This window comes from Protopterus annectens, chromosome 8.part0 (genome assembly GCF_019279795.1).
Source record: "Protopterus annectens isolate FY-2018-M chromosome 8.part0, PAN1.0, whole genome shotgun sequence".
In the NCBI taxonomy this organism is placed as follows: Eukaryota; Metazoa; Chordata; order Ceratodontiformes; family Protopteridae; genus Protopterus; species Protopterus annectens.
This window is the reverse complement of record NC_056741.1, coordinates 868,861,223-868,884,783: the sequence shown is the minus strand read 5'-3', so window position 1 is coordinate 868,884,783 and position 23,561 is coordinate 868,861,223. Positions and strand designations below refer to the sequence as shown.

The 23,561-nt window shown below is 42.5% G+C and overlaps 1 protein-coding gene across 1 annotated transcript in view; it reads left to right on the top strand.

Moving 5' to 3' along the window:
- The window catches only part of LOC122809125, a 3,089,885-nt gene that overhangs the window by 2,479,478 nt on the left and 586,846 nt on the right, over nt 1–23,561 (top strand). The window contains exon 15 of the mRNA XM_044080384.1: nt 7,246–7,293. Coding sequence (XP_043936319.1) covers nt 7,246–7,293 — 48 coding nt within the window. The remainder of the gene's footprint in view (nt 1–7,245; nt 7,294–23,561) is intronic.

Below are 23,561 nucleotides of genomic sequence, written 5' to 3'. Positions count from 1 at the left end.
CTCTTTCTTGCCTCAGCCGATGTCAGACAAAGTAAATAATTGTTTAACTTGTGGGAAACAAATACCTCATAAGGATTTCCATTCTTACTGCCTTCCTTGCTTAGGCCCAGACCACGACATATCGGCCTGTTTAGCATGTGCCTCCTTCAACCGACGAACTCTTAGACGTCGGTCGGAGTTTGCAGAGGAATTTTTTGGAGCCGCTTTTGCTTATAAAATGCCATCGGAGACTCAGACTTCGCATATCGTCAAAAAACACAAGTAAAAGGACCGACACTCGTAGCCCGCGGTTTCGGCTGAAACCACGGCTAGGCCTTCCGCGAGGGTCTCGGTTTCGGCCGAAACCGAGTCCTCGGCGATTCCTTCTTCCGAAACCATTCTTCCGACCACCGAGGCCAGAGAGGCCCCGGCTGAGTCGGCTTCAGAACTACCTACCGAAGTTAGTGTACAGGGATTGTCCGACACTATACCTTTGGACATTTCTACCCCTGCACGTGGGGCAGCTAGGCCTCCTGCTTCCATGTCCATTATGGCCTTTTCAAGGGCTAAAGCTGCCAAACTTTCAAAAGCTTTGCCTGCCAAATCTACCTCCCAGAGGCCTTCCTCTAGTTCACAGATCCTCAGCCTTGCTGAGGACCTTATTTCCTTAATTAGGGGTTCACAACCTCACCCAGACAGGGCCTCTCATCCTCCTCCAGACAAAAGGCCCAGGACTGACCCCTCTGATCCACACTCCTCAGATGCTTCCACGGATGGATCTGAGTTGTCAGACCACCAGGAAGGGGCTTACTCGCCTTATGAGGATTCAGATGCAGAGGAATCTATTCCTTCGGCCTCCCCTCCTGAAGAGTTTTCCTTTGGTGAGACACTACACTCCATGAGAGAGCATTTTCAATGGCAAGGTCTGGATTTCTCTGATTCTAGAAAAAGATTAAGGACCTTTTTGCATTTGCCTCAGCATAGGCCCTTGGCTATACCTCCTGTTCTGAATGTAATTGATGATGTGTACAATGATGTCAGTACAGCCCCTGATACTCTCCCTCCGGCCCCTGCCAAACCTGACAGATACTACAGGGTCCCGGATTCTCATTTCCATTTGTATAAAGCCCATTCTGCAGACCCAGAAACTATTTCTCAGGGACTTAAAGGGGTTGTGGCCGCTACTGCCAAAAATCCTCTACCCTCTGACAGAGAGTCTAGAGCTTTAGAGAGATGGGGAAAGAAGGTGTATACTTCTGCAACTCTTTCTGTCAGGGCATTAAACTGTCAATTCCATATGATACAGTACCAGGAGTATTTGTTAGATGAACTGAATAAGAAACTTTCTTCTCCTGAACCCCTAGACCGTAAATCCCTTCAGGATTTGGTACACAACTCACAACAGGTTAGTAATCATTTCTTAAAATGTGGCTATGATGCACTGGAGGCTTCATTTAGATCAGCTATGACTGGGGCAGTTATTCGTAGGCATGCCTGGCTGAAGGAGCAATCTTTGCCAGACCATGTCAAAGCTAAACTCCTGGATGCTCCAATGGAGAAACAAAATTTATTTGGCTCCTCTGCTCAGGAGATCTTAAAAAAGGTTGAAGAAAAGGCAAAATCTGTGCAAACAGTTAAAGATTTCCTGCAAGTTCAACCACCGAGATTCAGCAGAAACTGGCCTACTAAGAATTGGTCCTTTCCAGACTCGGACAGAGCCCAGAGAGGCAGGAACAGGCGCCCTAGAGGCATAGGTCAATCGAAGGGCTCCTACAGAGGCCGTCAGTGGCAGCCTGCCAACCAGAGGAATAGTGCAACAGCAACAACAACAACTACTACACCAGGACAGGGTCAATGACTTAACTCTGATCCCGCCTACCAGGGATCAACTGGAAGCACCCTTGGGCGGAAAGTTGGCTTTATTCTCAAAAAACTGGCATTATATCACAAAGGGATGCATGGACATTGCAAATAATAGACAAAGGATACAGGTTCCACTTTCACACTTAGCCAAAAAGAAGCGGAATGCCAAACCTTCCACCAAATCAGAGGGCAGAGGCTTTAAAACAAATCAGCAATTTACTTCAGATGAAAGGTATAGAAAAGGTACCATGTTCAGAACAAGGCCAAGGATTTTACTCCAGACTATTCCTTGTACCAAGAAAGGAAAATCAATGGAGGCCTATTCTCGACATGTCCGCACTGAACACTTATCTCATCGTGCCAAAATTCAAAATGCTGACCCTACAGCAACTTCTTCCCATGTTGGGCAAGGAGTCTTGGCTGGTGACTCTAGATCTCAAGGAGGCATACCTGCACGTCCCTATTCGACCAAACTGCAGAAGACACCTCAGATTTCTTGCAGGATCAGAGCATTATCAATTCTCAGCATTGCCCTTTGGCTTATCTACTGCGCCCAGAGTATTCACGAAATGCCTTGCATCAGTAATTGCACATTGCAGACTACAGGGAATTCAAATTTACCCATACCTAGACGACTGCCTAATACAAGCGGACAACAAGAAAAAAATTGATAAAGGACTTGGCCTATGCCATACACCTGCTACAGACCTTGGGATACGCAGTCAACATCCAAAAGTCAAGACTAGTACCATCCCAAAGGATATCCTTTTTGGGTGCAGATCTGGACACAACCACCCAAATGGCTTTTCTCACAGAAGAAAAACAAAAACAACTTCCAGATTACTTCATGTTTCTGACGAGACAAACTCAGCTTACTGCAAGGAAAGTCCTGCAGGCCCTGGGTTACATGGCATCCTGCATAATTCTAATTCCGCATGCCAGGTTGCATATGAGGAAATTACAATGGTACCTCCGGAGTGTATGGTCTCAGCACAGTCACAGTTTAGAAACCCTGATACCAATCATTCCATGCCTTCAAAAGGAATTCCTGTGGTGGGCTCAGGCCTGCCAGTCCAACAGAGGGTTGCCTTTCAACAAACCAAAACCAAGGCAGACCATCACCACGGACGCCTCAGACCGAGGATGGGGAGCACACATGGAGGACAAATGTATCCAAGGCCTATGGCCTCAAGGACAGCTAAGCATGCACATAAACCAAAAGGAAATGCTGGCAGTGAGGCATGCAATCGAGGCATTCAAACCCTTCCTCCAACAAGGGCACCTGCTAATAAGGACAGACAACACCACGGTCATGTGGTACATAAACAAGCAGGGAGGCACACATTCTTACCCTCTACGCCGGATGGCTATGAATCTGTGGAAACTATGCCTGAATCTCAATGTCCAACTACAGGCCCAATTCGTGCCAGGGAAAGAAAATACACTGGCGGACAACTTAAGCAGAACTACCATGGATGCACACGAATGGATGCTGCACCCAAACATCTTCCAACTCATAGCAAAGACATGGGGAATGCCGGAGATAGATTTGTTCGCCTCCCCACTCAGTCATCAACTGAAGACATTCTGCTCAAGGACATACCACCCACAAGCTTGGAGGGTGGACTCCCTCTCTTTCAGCTGGAAAGCCCTAACAGTATATGCCTTCCCACCTCTCCCATTGATTTACAAGGTGCTACTGAAGATCAGGGAGGAACAGCCAAAAGTGATACTAATAGCTCCGGACTGGCCAAGACAACACTGGTATCCATTATTGAGAAGCATGTCTCAGGCAAAATCATGGCCTCTCCCCCTATGGCCTCTTCTTCTGACGCAGAACAATTTCAAGACCCTGCATCCCAACTTGAAAACATTGCAGCTAACTGCCTGGAAAACTCCTTAAATCCCAATCAAACTGTCTTATCTCAGAGGGTGAAGGACATTATCCTGGAGGCTCGCAGGCCTTCCACAAGGAAGACATACTCAGCTAAATGGAAGAGATTTCTCATTTGGAGCACATCAAAGGGCACAGATGTCACAGTGGCAAACCTAACACATATCCTAGAATACTTAGCAGAATTGTTCCACAATGGCCTGTCCTATTCTTCCATTAAGATTCATGCTTCAGCAATTTCAGCAGAATGTAATGTGGATCCGCCTATCTTCTCACACCCTCTCCTCAGACAATTTCTGAGAGGGATCAAAAATATTAAACCTCCAAGAAGACCCCCTCTACCTGCCTGGGATCTCAACTTTGTGCTGGAGAAACTGACACTACCTCCCTTTGAACCAGCAGGATCAGCGGATCTACAGTTTCTATCTTGGAAAACTGCATTCCTTCTGGCAATCACTTCAGCAAGAAGAGTATCTGAGTTGCAAGCATTAATGGCAGTGCAGCCTTTTCTTATTTTCCACCAGGACAGGGTGTCACTAAGAACCAATCCTACTTTTATGCCAAAGGTGGTATCTAGGGTATCCTTGAACCAAGCTATTCACTTACCTACGTTCTTCCCTAATCCACAGAATAGAGGGAAGAAACTTTTGCACAGCCTGGATATACACAGACAACTACGCTACTACTTGGACAGAACAAAAACTAGCAGAAAAACTGACCAACTTTTTGTAGCATATGTAACTGGGGTGCAAGGAAGAGCAATTTCCAAACAGACAATTTCAAAATGGATAGGAAATTGCATTCGTTTTTGCTACTCTTTTCATGGAAAGACAGTTCCTGAAAATATCAGGCCTCACTCCACAAGGGCCATGGCCACCACTACAGCCTTCCTACAAGGGGTGGCTACCAATGACATTTTAGAAGCTGCTACTTGGAGCTCCGTGCATACATTTGCCAAGCATTACAATCTACCTTTATACTCTAGATCCAGAGCAGGGTTTGCAACTGCAGTCCTGCAGGGGATCTTAACTACACCATCCTTTTCTTAGTACCTCCTCCCCCAGATTGGCTATGGTATTCTACCCATATGTTATGACTGCAGATGCATCCTTGAAGGACATAGTACAGTTTTGTACCTACCATAAATGTAGATGTCCGATAGGTATGCATCTGCAGTCAGGATTACCCTCCCTCCTTCCTCTCTGTGGTATTCCTAGGGTACTTACCCATCTTTTAGCTAGCTGGGGGAATCTATTATGGTGTATTTGTTTGTTTATACATGTATATAATTTGCAAATGTTTGGAACTTTTCAGCATTTATCCAAATTTAGCCTTCCTAGAGGGCACCTGGCATCTGGGGCAAGAAAAACTGAGGAAAATGGCGTCGGCTGATGCTTTTATACCCCAGACGCTCTGACGTCGGGGAAAGTGCGACATCAGCCGAAGCCAGACCCAGACTTTGGAATCCGGCCGACCGAAGGGCTGCCTGAGGCAGGACAACCCATATGTTATGACTGCAGATGCATACCTATCGGACATCTACATTTATGGTAGGTACAAAACTGTACTTTCCATTACCTCTACACCTAAAGTCACAAACTAAGTACGCTATGTAACTGAATATTTAGATTTGTCATACAAACGTTTTACTTGAAAATGCTAAATTCTACCAGTTTGTATTGATATGCATCACCAGTAGACCTATTAGAATGTGCCAGGCTGTAAAGATGCATTATCCTCTTGTTTCCTTTAGGAATAGGTGTATGATGTATCAGTCTGTGGAATGTACAACATGACCAGCTATTTCTTTGTGAACCAGCCATGATAATAGAAATCAAAATCATCCATGTTTCTTTAAACAAGGAAATTTTCTCAGTGGAATTGTGGTATGAAAAACACTGTACTGTCTTTTGACAGTGTTGTGTGTCAGATTCACCACTGGCCTGCATTTAAATCATTAAACGCAGAATGGTAACTTTAGGTGCATTTTGTACTGAGGTGTCACAAGAATAATTCCTTGAGATTTTTTCCAAAAAAAAATTTTTAAACTTAATAGTAAATATAATAAAACTCAATAGTTTTAAACCAGTGCATAAACAATGTCTTAACCCATCCTTGTCCTGCACATTCTCATCTGAAGTTTGGGACTTTGTGTTCACCATACAATACTGTCCAAATACTCTCATTAAACAGAATACACTCAGCCTCTCTCTGAAATGACAAAACAATTTTTATACATAAATGCTTCCTGTGCAATTTAAGTTGCGAGTGAACTTTCTCTTTACTAACTTCCACCTCTGTAAAATCGTAGACTGTATAAATGTAACTACTGTTTGTATATAAATAGAAATGTAACTACTCTGTGTCTAACTGGAACTTAGTATAATGCAATGTATGCAAATGGAGCTTTTCTCCCCAGTCCTTCCCTGAAAATGGGTATTAACCCAGTCGGACTTTCCCAGTAAACAAAGACAAATAAATAATTGTCCAACAAGGTCTGACATGGTCTTTAGATACTGAGTACAGGCATTTTACAGTGATAGTCGGTGCATCATTGTACAAATTTTCCACTCAGGATTGGTATATGACTTCTGAACTGTTTGGGAAATGCAACACATCCAGAATATATCTTTGAGAGTTGTCTTTACATCAGTAGTAGTGAAAAAAAAAGTATGTGTGTGAATCCAATCAGAGTAATGACATTTATGTTACTGAATTTGTTTGAACCCCCACTACCAAATTTAAATTTCAAGACATCAGACCTGAAAGTAAAACATTTTTCCAAAAAAGTTATATTTTACAATTTAAACATTATAGCAAAAGCATGTGCATTAGTCTTGCACTCATGTGAGACTTTGTCATACCCTTAATGCATTTTGCTCTTGCATTACACTTTGTAAAGCTGTGCATATCTAGGTGTCTCGTCTTGCAAATAGTATAAAAAAAATCAGGAAGCAGTACAGAGATATTGTTTTTTCTAGGCTGTGTGACGTTAAGGAAGGGAGACCATTACAAGTTGACAAGCTGCAAAATGTGCCTACTAGAATGACCACCAGAGGTTGACAGGCTACAACATTTGCAAAAGATGTTGTAGCTATTATTTCAGGTGTAAAATTATCAACCCATTGAAAGATGTAGTTGCTACTATAGCTAAAACTAAGAGTAGACTCTAATTTTCTCGTGCCCTTTTGTAAAACCTTCACAAGTGTGTGAAACTATTTTGGAGGGATATTTCTTTAGGTACAGAGAGCAACAATTATCTATAAACAGCACTGTTGGAGTATTTTTCTCAAATACTGAGCAGTATAGGAATAATGTAAGCACAACATTAACACATTATCTTAGTGTTCTGAGTAATGATGAATGGAACTATGTTGTACATGGGCTGATAAAAATGGTTTCTTCAGCTGTCTACTAGTAGAACTGGTAATATCTTTGCAGTGAGTAATAATGTTATTCTGAATATAACATAATTTAAAATATTATTATTAAATGTCACATTTTTTCAGAAACATCATTTGCCTTATGGATTGGAAAATGGAGCAGTCAAGTCTTTTGTAAGTTGATATTTTTTCTAATTACACGTGATCGTGGTTTACATTATTTCATGATCCGCCTAATGTAGGCATTTCTTTACTTTTAATTTTTGTGCTTTCATTTTCTGTTTGAACTCCATATACCTTTAAATGGTGTCCTTTTGTGCATTTCCAGACTTCCATTGGTTAACAGTGCAGTGGTTGTACTTCATAATCAGTATTAGTGGTGTTTGCCCATTTGTTTTCACTAATAGAAATGCAGAATATAAATGTTGCAGGTAATTGATTATGCATCATGTACATGCTGATTGGACATCTTGGTCCTTTGAAGTAATGACTGACGGCTGTACAGTGTACCTGGTGTCTCATTGAAAGCTGATTGAAAATATTTTATGGAACAGTGAACAGCACCTTTTCAGTGAAGTCCTATCAAATTTTTGGCCTTGTGTGTGGTATTTGTTAGTGGTGCTGTGCAGCATGATGTGTAGAAAAAAATTCTTGTTAAAGACACTGTCTGATGTTAACGGTTTTATTCATTGAGAGCTGCTTATGGATAGTGCCAACATATTCCTTAGAATGTACAAAGTCATGCAGTAAACCTTGCAATGAGATCTAACATGGGGGTAGCCTTTCTTATTGAGTCCGAGGTATAGCCTTTTTCCCCCCTCCTTTTCAGTATTTTTGGAAGCTCCTGCTGTCAGGGGAGCATGCTTTGATGTTACACACTGTTGGTGGAGAGAGTGCTAGCCTCTGAGTCCACAAATTCTATAAAGTGTATTGGTCATGTTCTGAAGCAAATGTAAGTAACAGACCTTTGGAGTGTGAAATAGCATAACCATATACAATAGCAAGCTAAAAAATTCTTTCTGCAAAAAGTGTGATTTAGCATTTTAGTTGATTGATTAAGGACAACTCTCTTCTCAGAGCTGCAAATCCCTGCCATGACATCTTGAAAGTCTGTACCCATGATGCCTCAGTACTTAATGTATATACTACTGTATTGTCATGCTAACTACATCGGTCTTACTTCTTAGAAAGACAAGTTATTTAGTTGTTCTTGCAGGTGGAACACCATACTTTGAAAATTAACACATGCAGTGATGATAAAAGTTATGGCATGTTTTTCTAGGAAGTGTGTAAAGAAGTATGAAAGAAGTTTATTTTCTAAAGATGCTAGTTTTTTGTTTATCCATAATGCTGTGCATCTTTTGTGTAAATAACTGCTTAGTTCCTACCATTGCATAATTTTGCAGATGTTTACAGAGAAAAAGTTAGTAAACAGTGAAACTAAAAATATCAAGCAACATACTACAGTCTTCATTTTTTTTTTTTTTTTTTTTTTTGCAAAATAACTTCCAGCTTTTACCTGTGGACTAAAAAAATAAATTAAATTAATTGTAAATTTAAAAACCAGACCAGTACTCTTCATTTCCCTTGTACAGTCCCTAAAACACCACGTCCTTCAGTCTGATGTCCTTCAAGGATGCATCTGCAGTCCTTACATATGGGTTGTCCTGCCTCAGGCAGCCCTTTGGTCGGCCGGATTCCAAAGTCTGGGTCCGGCGTCGGCTGATGTCGCCCTCTCCCCGACGTCAGAATGCCTGGGGTATAAAAGCGTCAGCCGACGCCATCTTCCTCAGTCTTTCTTGCCACGTGGTGCCCGAAGCAGAAGCAGTTCACAAGTGCCGGTCGGCCAGCTCCTGTAACTTCAGCTACCGAAGACTTCAAAAGCTAAGTACCCCGTTGGGGACTCTTTCTTCCCTCAGCCGATGTCAGATCAAACGCTTAAAGTTAATAATTGCTTAACTTCTGGGAAACAAATACCTCATAAGGATTTCCATTCTTACTGCCTCCCCTGCCTAGGACAAGACCACGACGTCTCGGCCTGTACAGCCTGTGCCTCCTTCAACCGACGCACTCTTAGGCGTCGGTCGGAGTTTGCAGAGGAATTTTTTGGGGCTAGCTACTGTTACAATATGCCGTCGGAGATTCCGACTTCTCATTTAACCAAAAAAACGGAAGGACAAGGACCGACACACGCGGACCGTGGTTTCGGCTGAAACCACGCCTAGGCCTACCGCGAGTGTCTCGGTTGAAACAGAGTCCTTAGTACTTCTGACCGTCGAAACCGCACAACCGACAACTTCAGCCCCGGAGGTCTCTTCTGAGTCGGTTATAGAATTTCCCTCAGAAACCGGTGTCCCAGAAACATCCGACACCATTTCCCTAGACAAAACTACGCCAGCACATGGAGCAGCCAGGCCTCCTGCATCCATGTCCATAAAGGCATTCACAAGGGCTAAAGCTGCTAAACAGCCAAAATCTCTGCCTCCCAAGGCTATTCCTCAGGGATCCACTACAGGTTCACAGATTTTAAGTTTAGCTGAGGACCTTATTTCCTTAATTAGGGGCTCTCAGCCACATCCGGACAGGGGCTCTCATCCTCCTCTAGACAAAAGGCCCAGGGTTGAGCCCACTGATCCCCAGTCCTCTGATGAGGCCTCAGATGGCTCTGCTCTTTCAGACTACCAGGAGGAGGCCTTTACGGCCTACAAGGATTCTGATGCAGAGGAATCTATTCCCTCTGCCTCCCCTCCTGAAGAGCTGTCCTTTGGGGAGACCCTTCACTCCATGAGAGAGCATTTCAAATGGCAGGGCCAGGAATTCTCTGATTCCAGGAAGAGATTAAGGACTTTTTTGCATTTACCTCAGCATAGAACTTTGGCTATTCCTCCTGTTTTGAATGCCATTGATGATGTGTACTCTGAGTCTAGCATTACCCCAGACTCCCTTCCTCCGGCTCCTGTCAAACCCGATAGGTACTACAGGGTCCCGGACTCACATCATTTCCTTTACAAGGCCCACTCTGCTGACCCTGAAACTATTTCCCAGAGCCCTAAAGCGGTTGCATCTTCCACTACTAAAAATCCACTCCCTTCTGAAAGGGAGTCCAGGGCTTTAGAGAGATGGGGTAAAAAAGTGTATACTTCTTCCACTCTTTCTATGAGGGCATTAAATTGTCAATTCCATATGAAACAGTACCAGGAGTATTTGTTAGATGAATTGCATAAAAAACTGTATTCACCTGAACCCCTAGATCGCAAGTCACTTCAGGATCTGGTACATAACTCCCAACAGGTTAGCAACCATTTCTTGCAGTGTGGTTATGATGCATTGGAAGCTTCATGAAGGTCAGCAATGACAGGTGCAGTCATACGTAGGCATGCTTGGCTGAAGGAACAGACTCTGCCAGATCATGTTAAAGCAAAGCTTCTGGATGCGCCACTGGAAAAGCAAAAGTTATTTGGCTCCACTGCTCAGGAGGTCTTAAAGAAATTTGAGGAAAAGGCTAAATCTGTACAAACAGTCAAAGATTTTCTCCAGGTCCAACCACCAAGATTCAGCAGAAATTGGCCCTCTAAGAATTGGTCCTTTCCAGACACAGAGAGATTTCAGAGAGGCAAGAACAGGCGTGCCAGAGGTAGAGGGCAAGCTAGAGGCTCCTACAGAGGACGTCAATGGCAGCCTCCTAACCAGAGAGGTAGTGCAGGACCTACAACTGCTGCACAAGGACAGACTCAATGACTTTACCTTGACCCCACCAACCAGGGCTCAATTGGAAGCACCTTTGGGCGGAAAGCTATCTTTATTCTCAAATTGGCACAGTATTACAAGGGACAAATGGACACTGCAAATAATAGACAAAGGATACAGGTTCCATTTTCATACATTACCAAAAAGAAAAGGCATGCCAAACCTGCCACCGAATCAAAGGGCAGAAGCTTTAAAACAAATTTCCAACCTATTGCAAATGAAAGCTATAGAAAAGGTTCCTCTCACAGAACAAGGCCAAGGATTTTATTCCAGACTATTCCTTGTCCCAAGAAAAGAAAAACAATGGAGGCCTATTCTCGACTTGTCCGCACTGAATACTTATCTCATTGTGCCAAAATTCAAAATGCTGACCCTACAGCAACACCTTCCCATGCTGGGCAAGGGGTCTTGGCTGGTAACTCTAGACCTCAAGGAGGCATACCTGCATGTCCCTATCAGACAAAGTTGCAGAAGACACCTCAGATTTCTTGCAGGTTCAGAGCATTATCAATTCTCAGCATTGCCCTTTGGCTTATCTACTGCGCCCAAAGTATTCACGAAATGCCTGGCATCAGTAATTGCACACTGCAGACTTCAGGGGATTCAAATATACCCATATCTGGACGACTGCCTTATACAAGCGGACAGCCAACAAACTTTGGTAAAACACTTGAATTATGCCATCCGCCTACTTCAGGCTTTGGGATATACAGTCAACATTCACAAATCAAGACTTGTTCCATCCCAAAGGATAATTTTTCTGGGTGCGAAACTAGATACAACCACCCAAATGGCTTTTCTCACGGAAGAAAAACAAAGACAACTACCGGATTATTTTGAAAACCTGACAAAACAAACTCAGCTGACTGCAAGGCAAATCCTGCAGGCCCTGGGTTACATGGCATCTTGCATTCTTCTGATTCCACAAGCAAGGCTACATATGAGGAAACTACAATGGTACCTAAGGAGTTTATGGTGTCAGCACAGTCACAGCCTAGAAGCTTTGATACCACTCATTCCATGCCTTCAAAAGGAATTTCTGTGGTGGGCTCAAGCAAGCCAGTCAAACAGGGGTCTGCCCTTCAGCAAACCAATAATCAGCCAAACCATTACAACGGACGCTTCAGACCATGGATGGGGAGCACACATGGAGGGCAGATGCATTCAAGGACTATGGTCACAGAAAGAATTGCGCATGCACATAAACCGAAAGGAAATGCTGGCAGCGATACATGCAATCGAGGCCTTCAAACATTTTCTGCATCAAGGACGCCTGCTAATAAGGACAGACAATACCACAGTTATGTGGTACATAAACAAGCAAGGAGGTACCCATTCATACCCTCTTTGCAGGCTGGCAATGAATCTTTGGGAACTTTCCCTAAAAATCAATATAGAGCTGCAATCCCAGTTTGTGCCAGGAAAAGACAATATACTGGCGGACAGCCTAAGCAGAAATATCATGGATCCACATGAATGGATGCTGCACCCAGACATCTTCCTTCAGATAACACAATCATGGGGGAGGCCGGACATAGATCTTTTTGCCTCCCACCACAACCATCAGTTGAAGAAATTCTGCTCAAGGACATACCACCCACAAGCATGGAAAGTGGACGCCCTCTCTTTCAGCTGGAACACTCTAACAGTGTATGCATTCCCACCTCTTCCATTAATGACCAAGGTCTTACTGAAGATCAGGGCAGAGCAGCCCAAAGTGATTATGATAGCTCCGGACTGGCCCAGACAGCACTGATACCCACTGTTAAGGAGCATGTCACGCACGAAACCGTGGCCTCTACCACAATGGCCACTTCTTCTGACACAACACAATTACAAAACTCTGCACTCCAGCCTGAAAACCTTGCAGCTGACAGCCTAGAGAATACCTTGACTCCTCACCAGGATAAGCTATCCAAGACAGTGAAGGACATCATCATGGAAGCTCACCGACCTTCCACAAGAAAGGCATATTCAGCAAAATGGAAAAGATTTTGCACTTGGAGCACCACAAAGGGCCCAGATACGACAGTGATGAACTTGGCACATATCCTGGAATGCTTGGCAGAATTGCTCCACAGTGGCATTTCTTACTCTTCCATAAAAATTCATGCTTCAGCAATTTCAGCAGAATACAATACTGATCCACCTGTCTTCTCTCATCCTCTCTTAAGGCAGTTTCTAAGGGGAATTAAAAACATCAATCCTCCAAGAAAACCACCAGTGCCTACATGGGACCTTAACTTCATGTTGGAAAAATTAACTCTACCTCCCTTTGAACCAGCAGCATCTTCAGAACTACAGTCCCTGTCTTGGAAGACTGCCTTCCTTCTGGCCATTACCTCAGCAAGAAGAGTATCTGAGTTGCAGGCCCTCATGGCAGTACAACCATTTCTTATTTTTCATCAGGACAGAGTCTCACTGAGAACCAATCCTTCATTCATGCCAAAGGTGGTATCCAGGGTCTCACTGAACCAAGCTATTCACCTGCCTACCTTCTTTCCAAATCCACAAAACAAAGGAGAGAAACTTCTGCATACCCTGGACATTCACAGACAGTTGCGCTACTACTTGGACAGAACTAAGACTTACAGAAAAACTGACCAGCTATTTGTAGCATATGCTGCTGGTGTACAAGGAAAAGCAATTTCCAAACAGACAATTTCAAAATGGATAGGGAATTGCATTTGATTCTGTTACTCTTTTCATGGCAAAACTGTGCCAGCTAACGTTAGGCCTCATTCCACCAGAGCCACAGCCACCTCCACAGCCTTCTTAAGAGGAGTGGCTACCAAGGACATTTTAGAAGCTGCTACATGGAGCTCCGTGCATACATTTTCCAAGCATTACAACTTACCCTTATATTCCAGATCCAGAGCAGGCTTTGCTACGGCAGTCCTGCAGGGCATTTTAGCTACACCATCCCTTTCTTAGATCCTACCACCCCCAGCTTGGCTATGGTATTCTACCCATATGTAAGGACTGCAGATGCATCCTTGAAGGACATAGTACAGTTTTGTACCTACCATAAATGTAGATGTCCGATAGGTATGCATCTGCAGTCAGGTTTACCCTCCCGCCTTCCCCTCTGTGGTATTTCCTGGGTACTTATCCCTCTTATAGCTAGCTGGAGTTATCTATTATGGTGTATTTGTTTTATATTACTGTGCATGTTTGGAATTTTTTTGCATCTTTCCAAATTTAGCCTTCCTTAGAGGGCACCTGGCATCTGGGGCAAGAAAAACTGAGGAAGATGGCGTCGGCTGACGCTTTTATACCCCAGGCGCTCTGACGTCGGGGAGACGGCGACATCAGCCGACGCCAGACCCAGACTTTGGAATCCGGCCGACCGAAGGGCTGCCTGAGGCAGGACAACCCATATGTGATGACTGCAGATGCATACCTATCGGACATCTACATTTATGGTAGGTACAAAACTGTACTTTTGGGTTGTCAGGTTATGAGCCTGCTTAGGAGAAGAGGACATTTTGAACAGAGTAGTAATTTACTAGCAGTTCAATTCAGCAGGGTGGATAAATTTATGATGCGCCTTACTCAGGGAAAGGCTCAGTTGAAGGTGCCCCTGCCTCTGGAAGAGTGGCATCAAAAAGGCTAAAGAAGTCAAGGACAGACAATTCTTTGCAAGTCAGCCTATTCCAGATATGACCTGGCGGATGGCGCAGTAGTGCAGCAGTTGCATTGTTGCCTCACACCAAGAGGTTCTCCGGTTTGATTCTCGGCTGGGGTGCCTTCTGTGCAGAGTTTGCATGTCCTCCCTGTGTTCTTCTGGTTTCCTCTGGGTGCTCTGGTTTCCTCCCATGTTACAAAGACATGTCTGGAGTGTTTTTCCCCGGGCCTCCGCTGAAAATTGGCTTCGTTCCAAGTCAGACTTACCCAGTAAACAAATGTTAAATAAATGATCTCCCTGATGCCTACATATCAAGTCATCCCTGTTGACTGTCAAGAGCTTGAGTTTATGCTTTTTCTCATCTTAAACAAATGATAAAGGGTCCAAGAGAGAGAGTATCCATGACAACGTCATTTGGTTGGTGGTTAGCTACTGACTTGATCCCAGGGTGTGGTACCTTGAGTCATTTGCCTGCAGGCCAGTGGTAGTGCTTATAGTTTTGAGCTCTTAAATAATTGAGTACTCCAGGTGCAGCCATTTAGGGAATATGACCTTATTCTTTTTGTTAAACTGATGAGAGGGACTGGTGTAGGGACTCATTTTGCCAGTGATCTGGACTGAGAAGACACAAATTTTGCAAGTAATCAGCCATTGCGGATGCATTATAATAATGCAGTATCAGACGTCGTTTTCATTTATTCTTCAGCTGTTGGGTTCGGATCTGACTCGGATGCTTTTTCCAGGTCTTGGAAGACTAAAACTGTCAAGCTTCTACCTTACCCATAATTCACTAGTCCCCTACCATATCTCAGATCTCTTTTGCTGGATTCGAGTATGGACTTGTTCACTGTTAGCCGTTGAGCAACAGTGAATTTTTGTGAGTTAAATTTAAAATTTTATATCTGTAGCTATCTCTCTGTTATTTTATTATTATTTTTTTTGCATATCGTCCTTTGGCTTTCTACATTTTTCAGTGTATTTCTAAACTTTCAAAAACCTTCGGATCCAACTAATTTGAATCCAAAGAAGAAACCCTCTAGTCTGACTACTTCTGATCCAAAGACTATGACAGACATTTCAGATGCAACCTCCTTGAATCCGACAAAGCATAAAGAAAGTCACCTCAGATCCAATCTCCTCCGAGCCTGTATCCAGTATATTCTTGTCTCCTATCTCCTTTTCTGGAGAAGCGTCACTGTTCTAGGACTTTATCTACAGTTTCTTCTTCATGTTCGTCCAGACGTCTGACTGAAGCAGATGTAGACGAGATGATGAGAAAATTCCTCTCAACACAAATTCAAATGGGGATTCTCCAGGCTCCCACCCAATTGGGTCTGGAGACCATTGTGAATACTACCCCAATTATTTTGTCGCCTCCTCTGATCCAGTCTTAGGTTTCGGAGTAGTTAGATCTGAAAATTCCATATCAATCTGTATTGGATGTGAAGATCGTTGTATCTTCTACACTGATAACTTCTCCGAATGGAGCAGCTCCAAGCACATTGGAGCTGGATGACTCTTGGAGCTGTAGCATTGGTGCCGGATCTGAGATGTTGGAGTTAACTCCAAGGTTGTCGGAGTTTATCTGCCTCTCGGAATCTTGGCTCTGGACAGCTCGGCTCCTGCCCCTGTTTCGAGTGTTTTGCGTTCGGGTTGGAGAGAGACGACAGTCCAAAAGCATGTCTTCTCTGAGCCATTGGTTGCTTTCTCTTTGAGGTATTTTGCTTTTGAAGTAGTGCACAGAATTTTTCTGTGCTCCAAGAGAGAGGACATATCCACCTTCCTCGGCTCCTGCTTCCCAGCCCCAGTTGTCTTTCTATCTTGAGTCTCAACTTCCTGCACCACAAGGACAAGCCAACCCAAAGTCTCCGTGATACCCAACAGGGTTTTTTGATATCTTTTTCGATACTTCTCTGGAACATCCCACAGAAGAAGTCCCTAGGAAGAGAAGGTGAAAAAGGAGGCACTTGGACTGTCCTAGAGTCTGTCACAGGGGAAACGGATTTCAATGAGTGAGATGGGCCCTCATCATCCTTTACACTTATGATACTCAACTCTACCTAACAAAGCTTATGTTCCCTTAGAATATCTACTCTGTAATGTTATTTTACGTCTACTTCTGAATAACTCCTCTGAAAGTGTATCTTATTACTGTTTCAGTTTATTTACCTGTCATTAATCCTCATCATACTGTACTGATTTGCATGCTTCTTGAATTTTGAGCTTAAGGTTTTATCTTCTACTCTGTATAATCATTATTGTAATCTTTGTGTGCAGCTAATTTGTATGTATTGGAGCTTTTCTCCCCAGGACTCCATTGAAAACGGGTTCTTTTGGCCCAATGGACTATCCTGGTAAACCAACTGCAAATAAATAAATAAATAAATAAATAAGATCATCACCTGATGACAACTCATTTGGAGACGTACTAGAGATCCTCAAGCAAAGGGGTAGTTGGTCAGCCGATAGCCCTTCCCAATACCAATCGGTATTCCTGAAGGCCTTTAGGGCTGGCCCATCTTCCTCCTGGGTGGCCCCACCCACTGATGAGCTTATTGATTTGATCTCTCCTTGGACATTGAAGGAACTTGATGCCGTTGAGTCAATCCCCAAGAGACCAGACAGGATACTGGCATCACCAAAGGATAGGGAATTTTGGAGCAAAGGAATACCAGTTGATTCCATAGTTCTAGCAGCTGCCGCAAAAAAAGGAAGTTGAAGAACAAAGTTCCTCTGTTCATCCCCCTAACAGGGAGTCGAGGGCACTGGACAGATTTGGAAGGGTGTATATGCTTCAGTGACTTTTGCACTTGGTCACTGAATTATTTGGCACACACCACCAGACTCCAGAGATATTTGATTAAATAACTCACCAAATTCCTCTCCAAGACCATTACTTCTGAGGCAGAGAGTTCGATTGCCTTAAAGTTGGCTACCCTACAGTCTATTTCAGATTCACAACAAGGACTGCTCGGCATGTAAAGATGAGTGAATTCCAAAATAATCCAAAATGCATAGAAAGAACACTCAAAGCACCACAGAAGGAGACAAAAAAGTGATTTATTACATTTTTGATCTTCTCCTTCTGTGGTGACTTTAGTGTTCTTTCTGTGCATCTGTTTCAAATTAGTCCATGAGGCTTATCTCACATGCAGCTTGAAGGTACCTGAAGGGTGGCAGGTTCAGGCATTTCCATTAAAAGGCATGCCGGGATGTGCCTCTGTGATTTCACAGAGCCCTTCATGTCTTCCTTTGTCAATATTGCCTTTGCCGGACATTCTTTATTTGTCCTCATGGTTTAAAGACACATTATCCAGTTGTGAGCAGGATGGAAAGACCCTGTCTGCTGTGGGCTTATGTTTTTTTGACTCCTCAAAGGACGTCTTCTAGGAATTAGGAATCAGTGAGTTGGTCACAAATTCCCAGGGTCCTTTCCAAAATCCATGTGGAGATAGTTCCCCCAGTTGTCCACCTTTGGAGGCAGTTGGGGTTTGTTTATCCCTGCAACAGGGACCCTGGCTAGAGATTACAAAAGATTTGTGGGTGCAGACGATTAATTTCCAGAGGTTATATAATACTCTTTTTTTTCCCTACCCCCCCCTTAACAGTAAACCAAATTCCTGATATTCCACCCAGTCAGAGGAAAGCAGCAGCACTAGAAATAAAAAAGCTGCTAGAAAGAGTCATCTAAGAGATCCACCCCACACCCACCCCCAAGACCAGACCAGAAAGAGTTCGGAACTTACTCAAAATTCTTTTTAGTGCCAAAGAAAACAGGACTGGAGACCAATTTTGGATCTCAGCAATCTGAACAAGTCAGTTGAGTACATCAAGCATACCTCTCAACCTGGAAACATCAGAAATCTGGAGAAGGACCATGAAAAAGAGGTACAAATCTGTATGCTGATTAGCATAACATTTGCATACATAATTATGTAACCCCACCTACTCCAATGGATATATGGGATACCAACTTCAAAAGCAAACTGAAGAACAAAGTATGGCACCAGAGTCCCCCTGCAGCCATTCCAATGTCCCATTACCTGGCTATTTTGCCCTGTTTACCATAAACACTAATGTGCATACTGCTTTACTTTTACAATGATTATTTGGATTTTATTTTTACATTTTATAGCACACTGCACAAACACTAATAGACATCTGCTAAACAAAGCAGTACTGTCTCCCAATGAAAATAGACTTGGCATTAAATCTTCTCTGCCCTTGAAACTCAGATTCATTGAAACGGCATTGAAACCCACACCACATCCAAAGAAAATGCATTTGGCCAGTGGTGGATAACAATTACCTTTGGGCTGTTTTCAAATCGTAGGCCTCTTGCACACAAAACAAGAAACATACATGTGTTCTTTGATACACCTTCCTGACTTTATTATAGCAGTGTACATGAGCTGAAATGTAAGACACCAAAAGGGAGAAAAACATATTATAACTCCTTAAACTAGCAGATTTATTATGTTAATGCTTAAGATAAATGATTAAGGTAATGGGGAAACACAAACTAAGAAGAGCAGAGATTGTGCCCCTGATGGCATCTTCCTGGGTCAACAAGGCACCTGCAAGAGGATGACACTGCAGTAATCCGATTTTAAAACTAAATAGGGAAATGGATTTTGGGGAAGGGGGTTTAATGTCTGTGTGTTGTGGAAGTGAGTTTTATACTGGTATTAAAATTTATGACAAAAATCTATTCAGACAATATGTACAACACTTTGTGACATTAAGGTGTAATGATGGGATTAAAACGTGAATTTGTTAGTTAAATGTAGGGTAACAGGAAAGGCTTAGTAATTTGTAATTCGCTGGGGTAGCTAAGAAGGTAGCGCTGTCAGTAAATGAAAACTAATTAGCATTTTGCAAAGACAAACAGTGATGCTGTCTACCAGGAAGTTAATATGAAAAGTCAAATGGCTGTCATAATACTGTCCAGGTTTATTTGGCAATAATATTAAAACAAAACTGTGTAATGTACGTCTTTGCATTCTGCCAAAGGAGTCCAGAAGTTCTCAGCCACATATTTGTACAAGCTTGGTGATTTACCCCCCCACCCCCAGAAAAAATGTTTTTCACTATACCAGGTTACACACACACACACACATGTATACACACATACATATACACACACACATATATACACACATACATACATACATAGACACACACACACATTTTATATATATATATATATATATATATATATATATATATATATATATATATATATATACACACACCCACAGATATATAAATATATATATATATATATATATATATATATATATATATATATATATATATATATATATATATATAAAACACATACGTAAAATAAACATAAAATGACATCAGTTATTGCACTGGATGAGAAATGTACACTCATATGTTCCACAAGTACACAAATATTTAGTCAATCCCTCCTATGACTTCAGGCATATTCTTTCTTTCCTTTTTAATTCAGAGTAGTTTTTTTAATAAACCATTCAACAGAGTAGAAACAGAGGATAGCTAAGTATGACAGGATATAAAGTCTGTAGTGTTTTAAGTGTTTTGCAGTTTGCAGACATTAGCAATACTTTCACACTTAAATGTGCACCCAGAAGTACTACAAAGCCTCAGTAACCTACTTGGTTCATATTTCTTCAAAAATAACTTAAATTGGCTAACTATGGAAGTTGACAAAAATTGTGTGCCAGTCTGATACTTAATATTACTGTCAGCAAAATATATGTTCTTAAATCAGTCTGTCTTACTTTCAAACAGTATATTCTTTTTAATATACCAACTCACAACACACAGTGAACCAGCTAGTCCCTAAGTCTGTTCATAGAGTGTATCATGGACAGGAAAGGTGAACTGTGCACAGAATTTCACCTTACAAATCCTCTGTCTATTTTAAACAACACACACACTTTCACTCTTCACTCAGAATAAACATGTTTCCTTCCTACCTACTTCAGCCGAATGACTCCGCTCGCAAGTGTTAGAGCCACCCAGTATCCATTTGAATGTGTAAGATTGAATTAATGCGAATGCATTGCGTACACTTGAATAAATGCTCGCAGATCCATTTGAATGTTCCTGCTCGCAGATCTAGCGGAAATGTGTGCACTGAGCTCAGTTCCGACAGGTCAGTAGCCCCGACAAAGCTGGCGTCATCACGTACGGGATGACGTCCGCTCAAAAACGAGAAAAAAAAATTAAAAAAAATAAAAACAGCTGAAAAAGTCAGAAATGAAGGGGTGCCACTCGGGGAATCATGGCATCCCATTATTTACTCAAAACTCGATAAAAAAACAAGTAATTTGGTACGGTTGGGAGGTATGACATCAAGTTTTGGAAGGTCACGGCTCAGTTCGTGCTACCCTTTCTGCACAAGGACGACTGGATGTGCTCATTAGATCTTCAGGATGTGTACTGTCATATAAAAATGAACAGACGGTCCAGAAGATACCTACGCTTCCGGATGGGAGCCAGTCACTACCAGTTCAGAGCTCTGCCCTTTGGTCTCACCATAGCCCTCTGGGTGTTCACAAAATGCATGGCAGTAGTGGCAGCTCCATTGAGACTGCAGGGGTTTTGAGTGTTTCCTTACTTGGATGACTGGCTATTACCACTCCGACCAGGCATCATCTGATCAAAGCATGAGGTTATGTACTCCACTTATTATCTCACCTGGGAATTGCTATAAATCACAACAAATCTAATCTTGAACTAACTCAAATATAAGAATGTATCAGAATTTTGTTCAACACACTATCCTTGACAAGCTACCCTTTCTTTGCCAAGGGTACAAATCATGCAATTGCAGATCAAAAAGATAATTCAAAATTCCTCTCTCAGCTCAGTTGATTTTTCACGCATTGGGGTCAGTGTCTGCTGTGATAGTTTTGGTTCATTTGGCAAGATACCACATGAGAATTCTTCAGTGGACCCTAGCGACTTAGTGGTCTATTCTTCATCAACCATTATCTACCCAAGTCAAGTTAACTTGGGCATGCAAAAATTACCTCCTTTGGTGGATTTATTCCAATCAGATAATACAAGTTCACCCCTTCACTCTCCCTCAGCCCAAGGCCATAGTTATCACAAATGCTTCCCACATCAGGTGGGGGGGGGGGGCACTGCTTTGGAAAGATAGTCCAAGGCACACAGTCCCCCGCAGAGGCCAATACGCATATCAGTGTCTGAATGAGAGAAGTCCTCCTGGCATTGCAGGCTTTCCAAGACGCACTTCCCTCCAGGGACTATTGCAGTTCAGACAGACAATATGTCCGTGGTCTGGTACATTGGCAAACAAGAAGGAACTAAATCTTATCTGCTGTGTCAAGAACCTTTGAGATTGTGGCAATGGACAATCCCATCCAGTCGATTTCTGATAGCAACGAGTATTCCTTTGAAATCCTGCATGATAGCAGACAAGTTAAACAGGTCCATTTTAATGAAAGTGGCGGAAAAAATATTGCATCAGTGGGGCCATCCTTGCTGTGATCTCTTTTCATCTTCCCTCAACAAGTGCAGCAGGTTCTTTGCCCTGGTCTTCCCACTGGGAGAAACACAGAGAGATGCTGCTTCTCCATGATTGGCCTTCCCCCCTCCGGTCTCCTGTATGGCTTTCTCCCAGTACCTCTAATCCCCATATTCCTTCAGAAAGCATCTCGATTGAAAAGCTCAGGTATCCTCATTGCTCCTTATTGGCCTTGTCATATTGGGTTCCCCTTTCTTTGGCCTGATCTGCTTCGCCCGCCATGGATTCTGGATTCAGTTCCAGACCTCTTGTCTCATCTGACAGGCATGATACACCTGGACACCATAGGCCTAAAATTAACCACATTATTTCTCCACTTCTGTTGATAACAAGGCAGCCCAGGCTCTCCTCCCCCCATCAGCCACATTCTTTTATCCTTCCACAAAGCTTCAACTAGAAAAATTTACAGAGTTAAATGGAAAAGGTTTATTTGCATGCAGCAAAATGATATTGACCCTTTTTCACTGCCAGTACCTAACGTTCTTGAGTTTTTAGCTGTAATTTGTAACCTAGGTGCTAGTAGTTCAGCTATAAAAGTACAACTAGCTGCCATTTCTGATTTTCACATTGGAGTAAATAATTTATGTTTAGCTTCTTCCAAGTTGTATAAGGCCTTTGTAAGGGGAACGTTTCTTATTAGACTCCATTTTAAAGATCCCACTCCCCCATGGGATTTGAATTTGTTTTTACAACTTCTGACCCAATCTCCCTTTGAACTGTCAGCCAAGTGTAAACTAAAATTTTTAACTTGGAGGTCTGTGTTTTAGCAGCCGTTACATCTGCTAGAAGAGTCTCAGAACTTCAAGGCCCATCTTCTAACCTTCCTTATTTGATTTTTTTCATAAGGATAGGGTTTTTTTTTTATGAACCAATCCAGCTTTCCTTCCTGAGGTGGTGTCGGAATCCGGTGTTAATCAAACTATCAACCTACCAGTTTTCTTTCCAATTTTTTTCAAACAAAGGAGAGTGTATGTTGCACCTGCTGGTTGTTCACAAACATGTTTTTATTTGCATAGGACAAAATGTTCAGGAAATCAGATCAATTATTTGTCACCTTTTCAAATTCAGAATTGGGCAAACCATTTAGTAAAGTAACCTTATCCAAATGGTTAACTGATTGCATCTCATTTGTATACAAAAACTGAGTTTGTCTTCACCAAGACCTCTAAAAGCTCATTCTGTCAGGTCTGTGGCAACTTCTTCAGTATTTTTCTCCAGATCTTACTTGCATGATATTTGTGCAGCTGCAACTTTGGCTAACTCTCTTACCTTTATTGCTCATTACAAATTGGATGTGGTCTCTGGGGGAATAGCAGCCTTTGGATCAGCAGTGCTCAGGGATGTCTTTCCTTAGATTCCTCTCAGGATTGAGGTAGCTAGGGTTTCTGTCCCAGCAGTTGAGGAATGAATGAAAATGACAACATCAGATAAAGTTATGTTCTCATCATGATGTTCCATCTGTGTTGTCCATTTTCATTCTTCCTCAACTTCCCTCCCTCCAACCCCCTACCAGTTTGACTT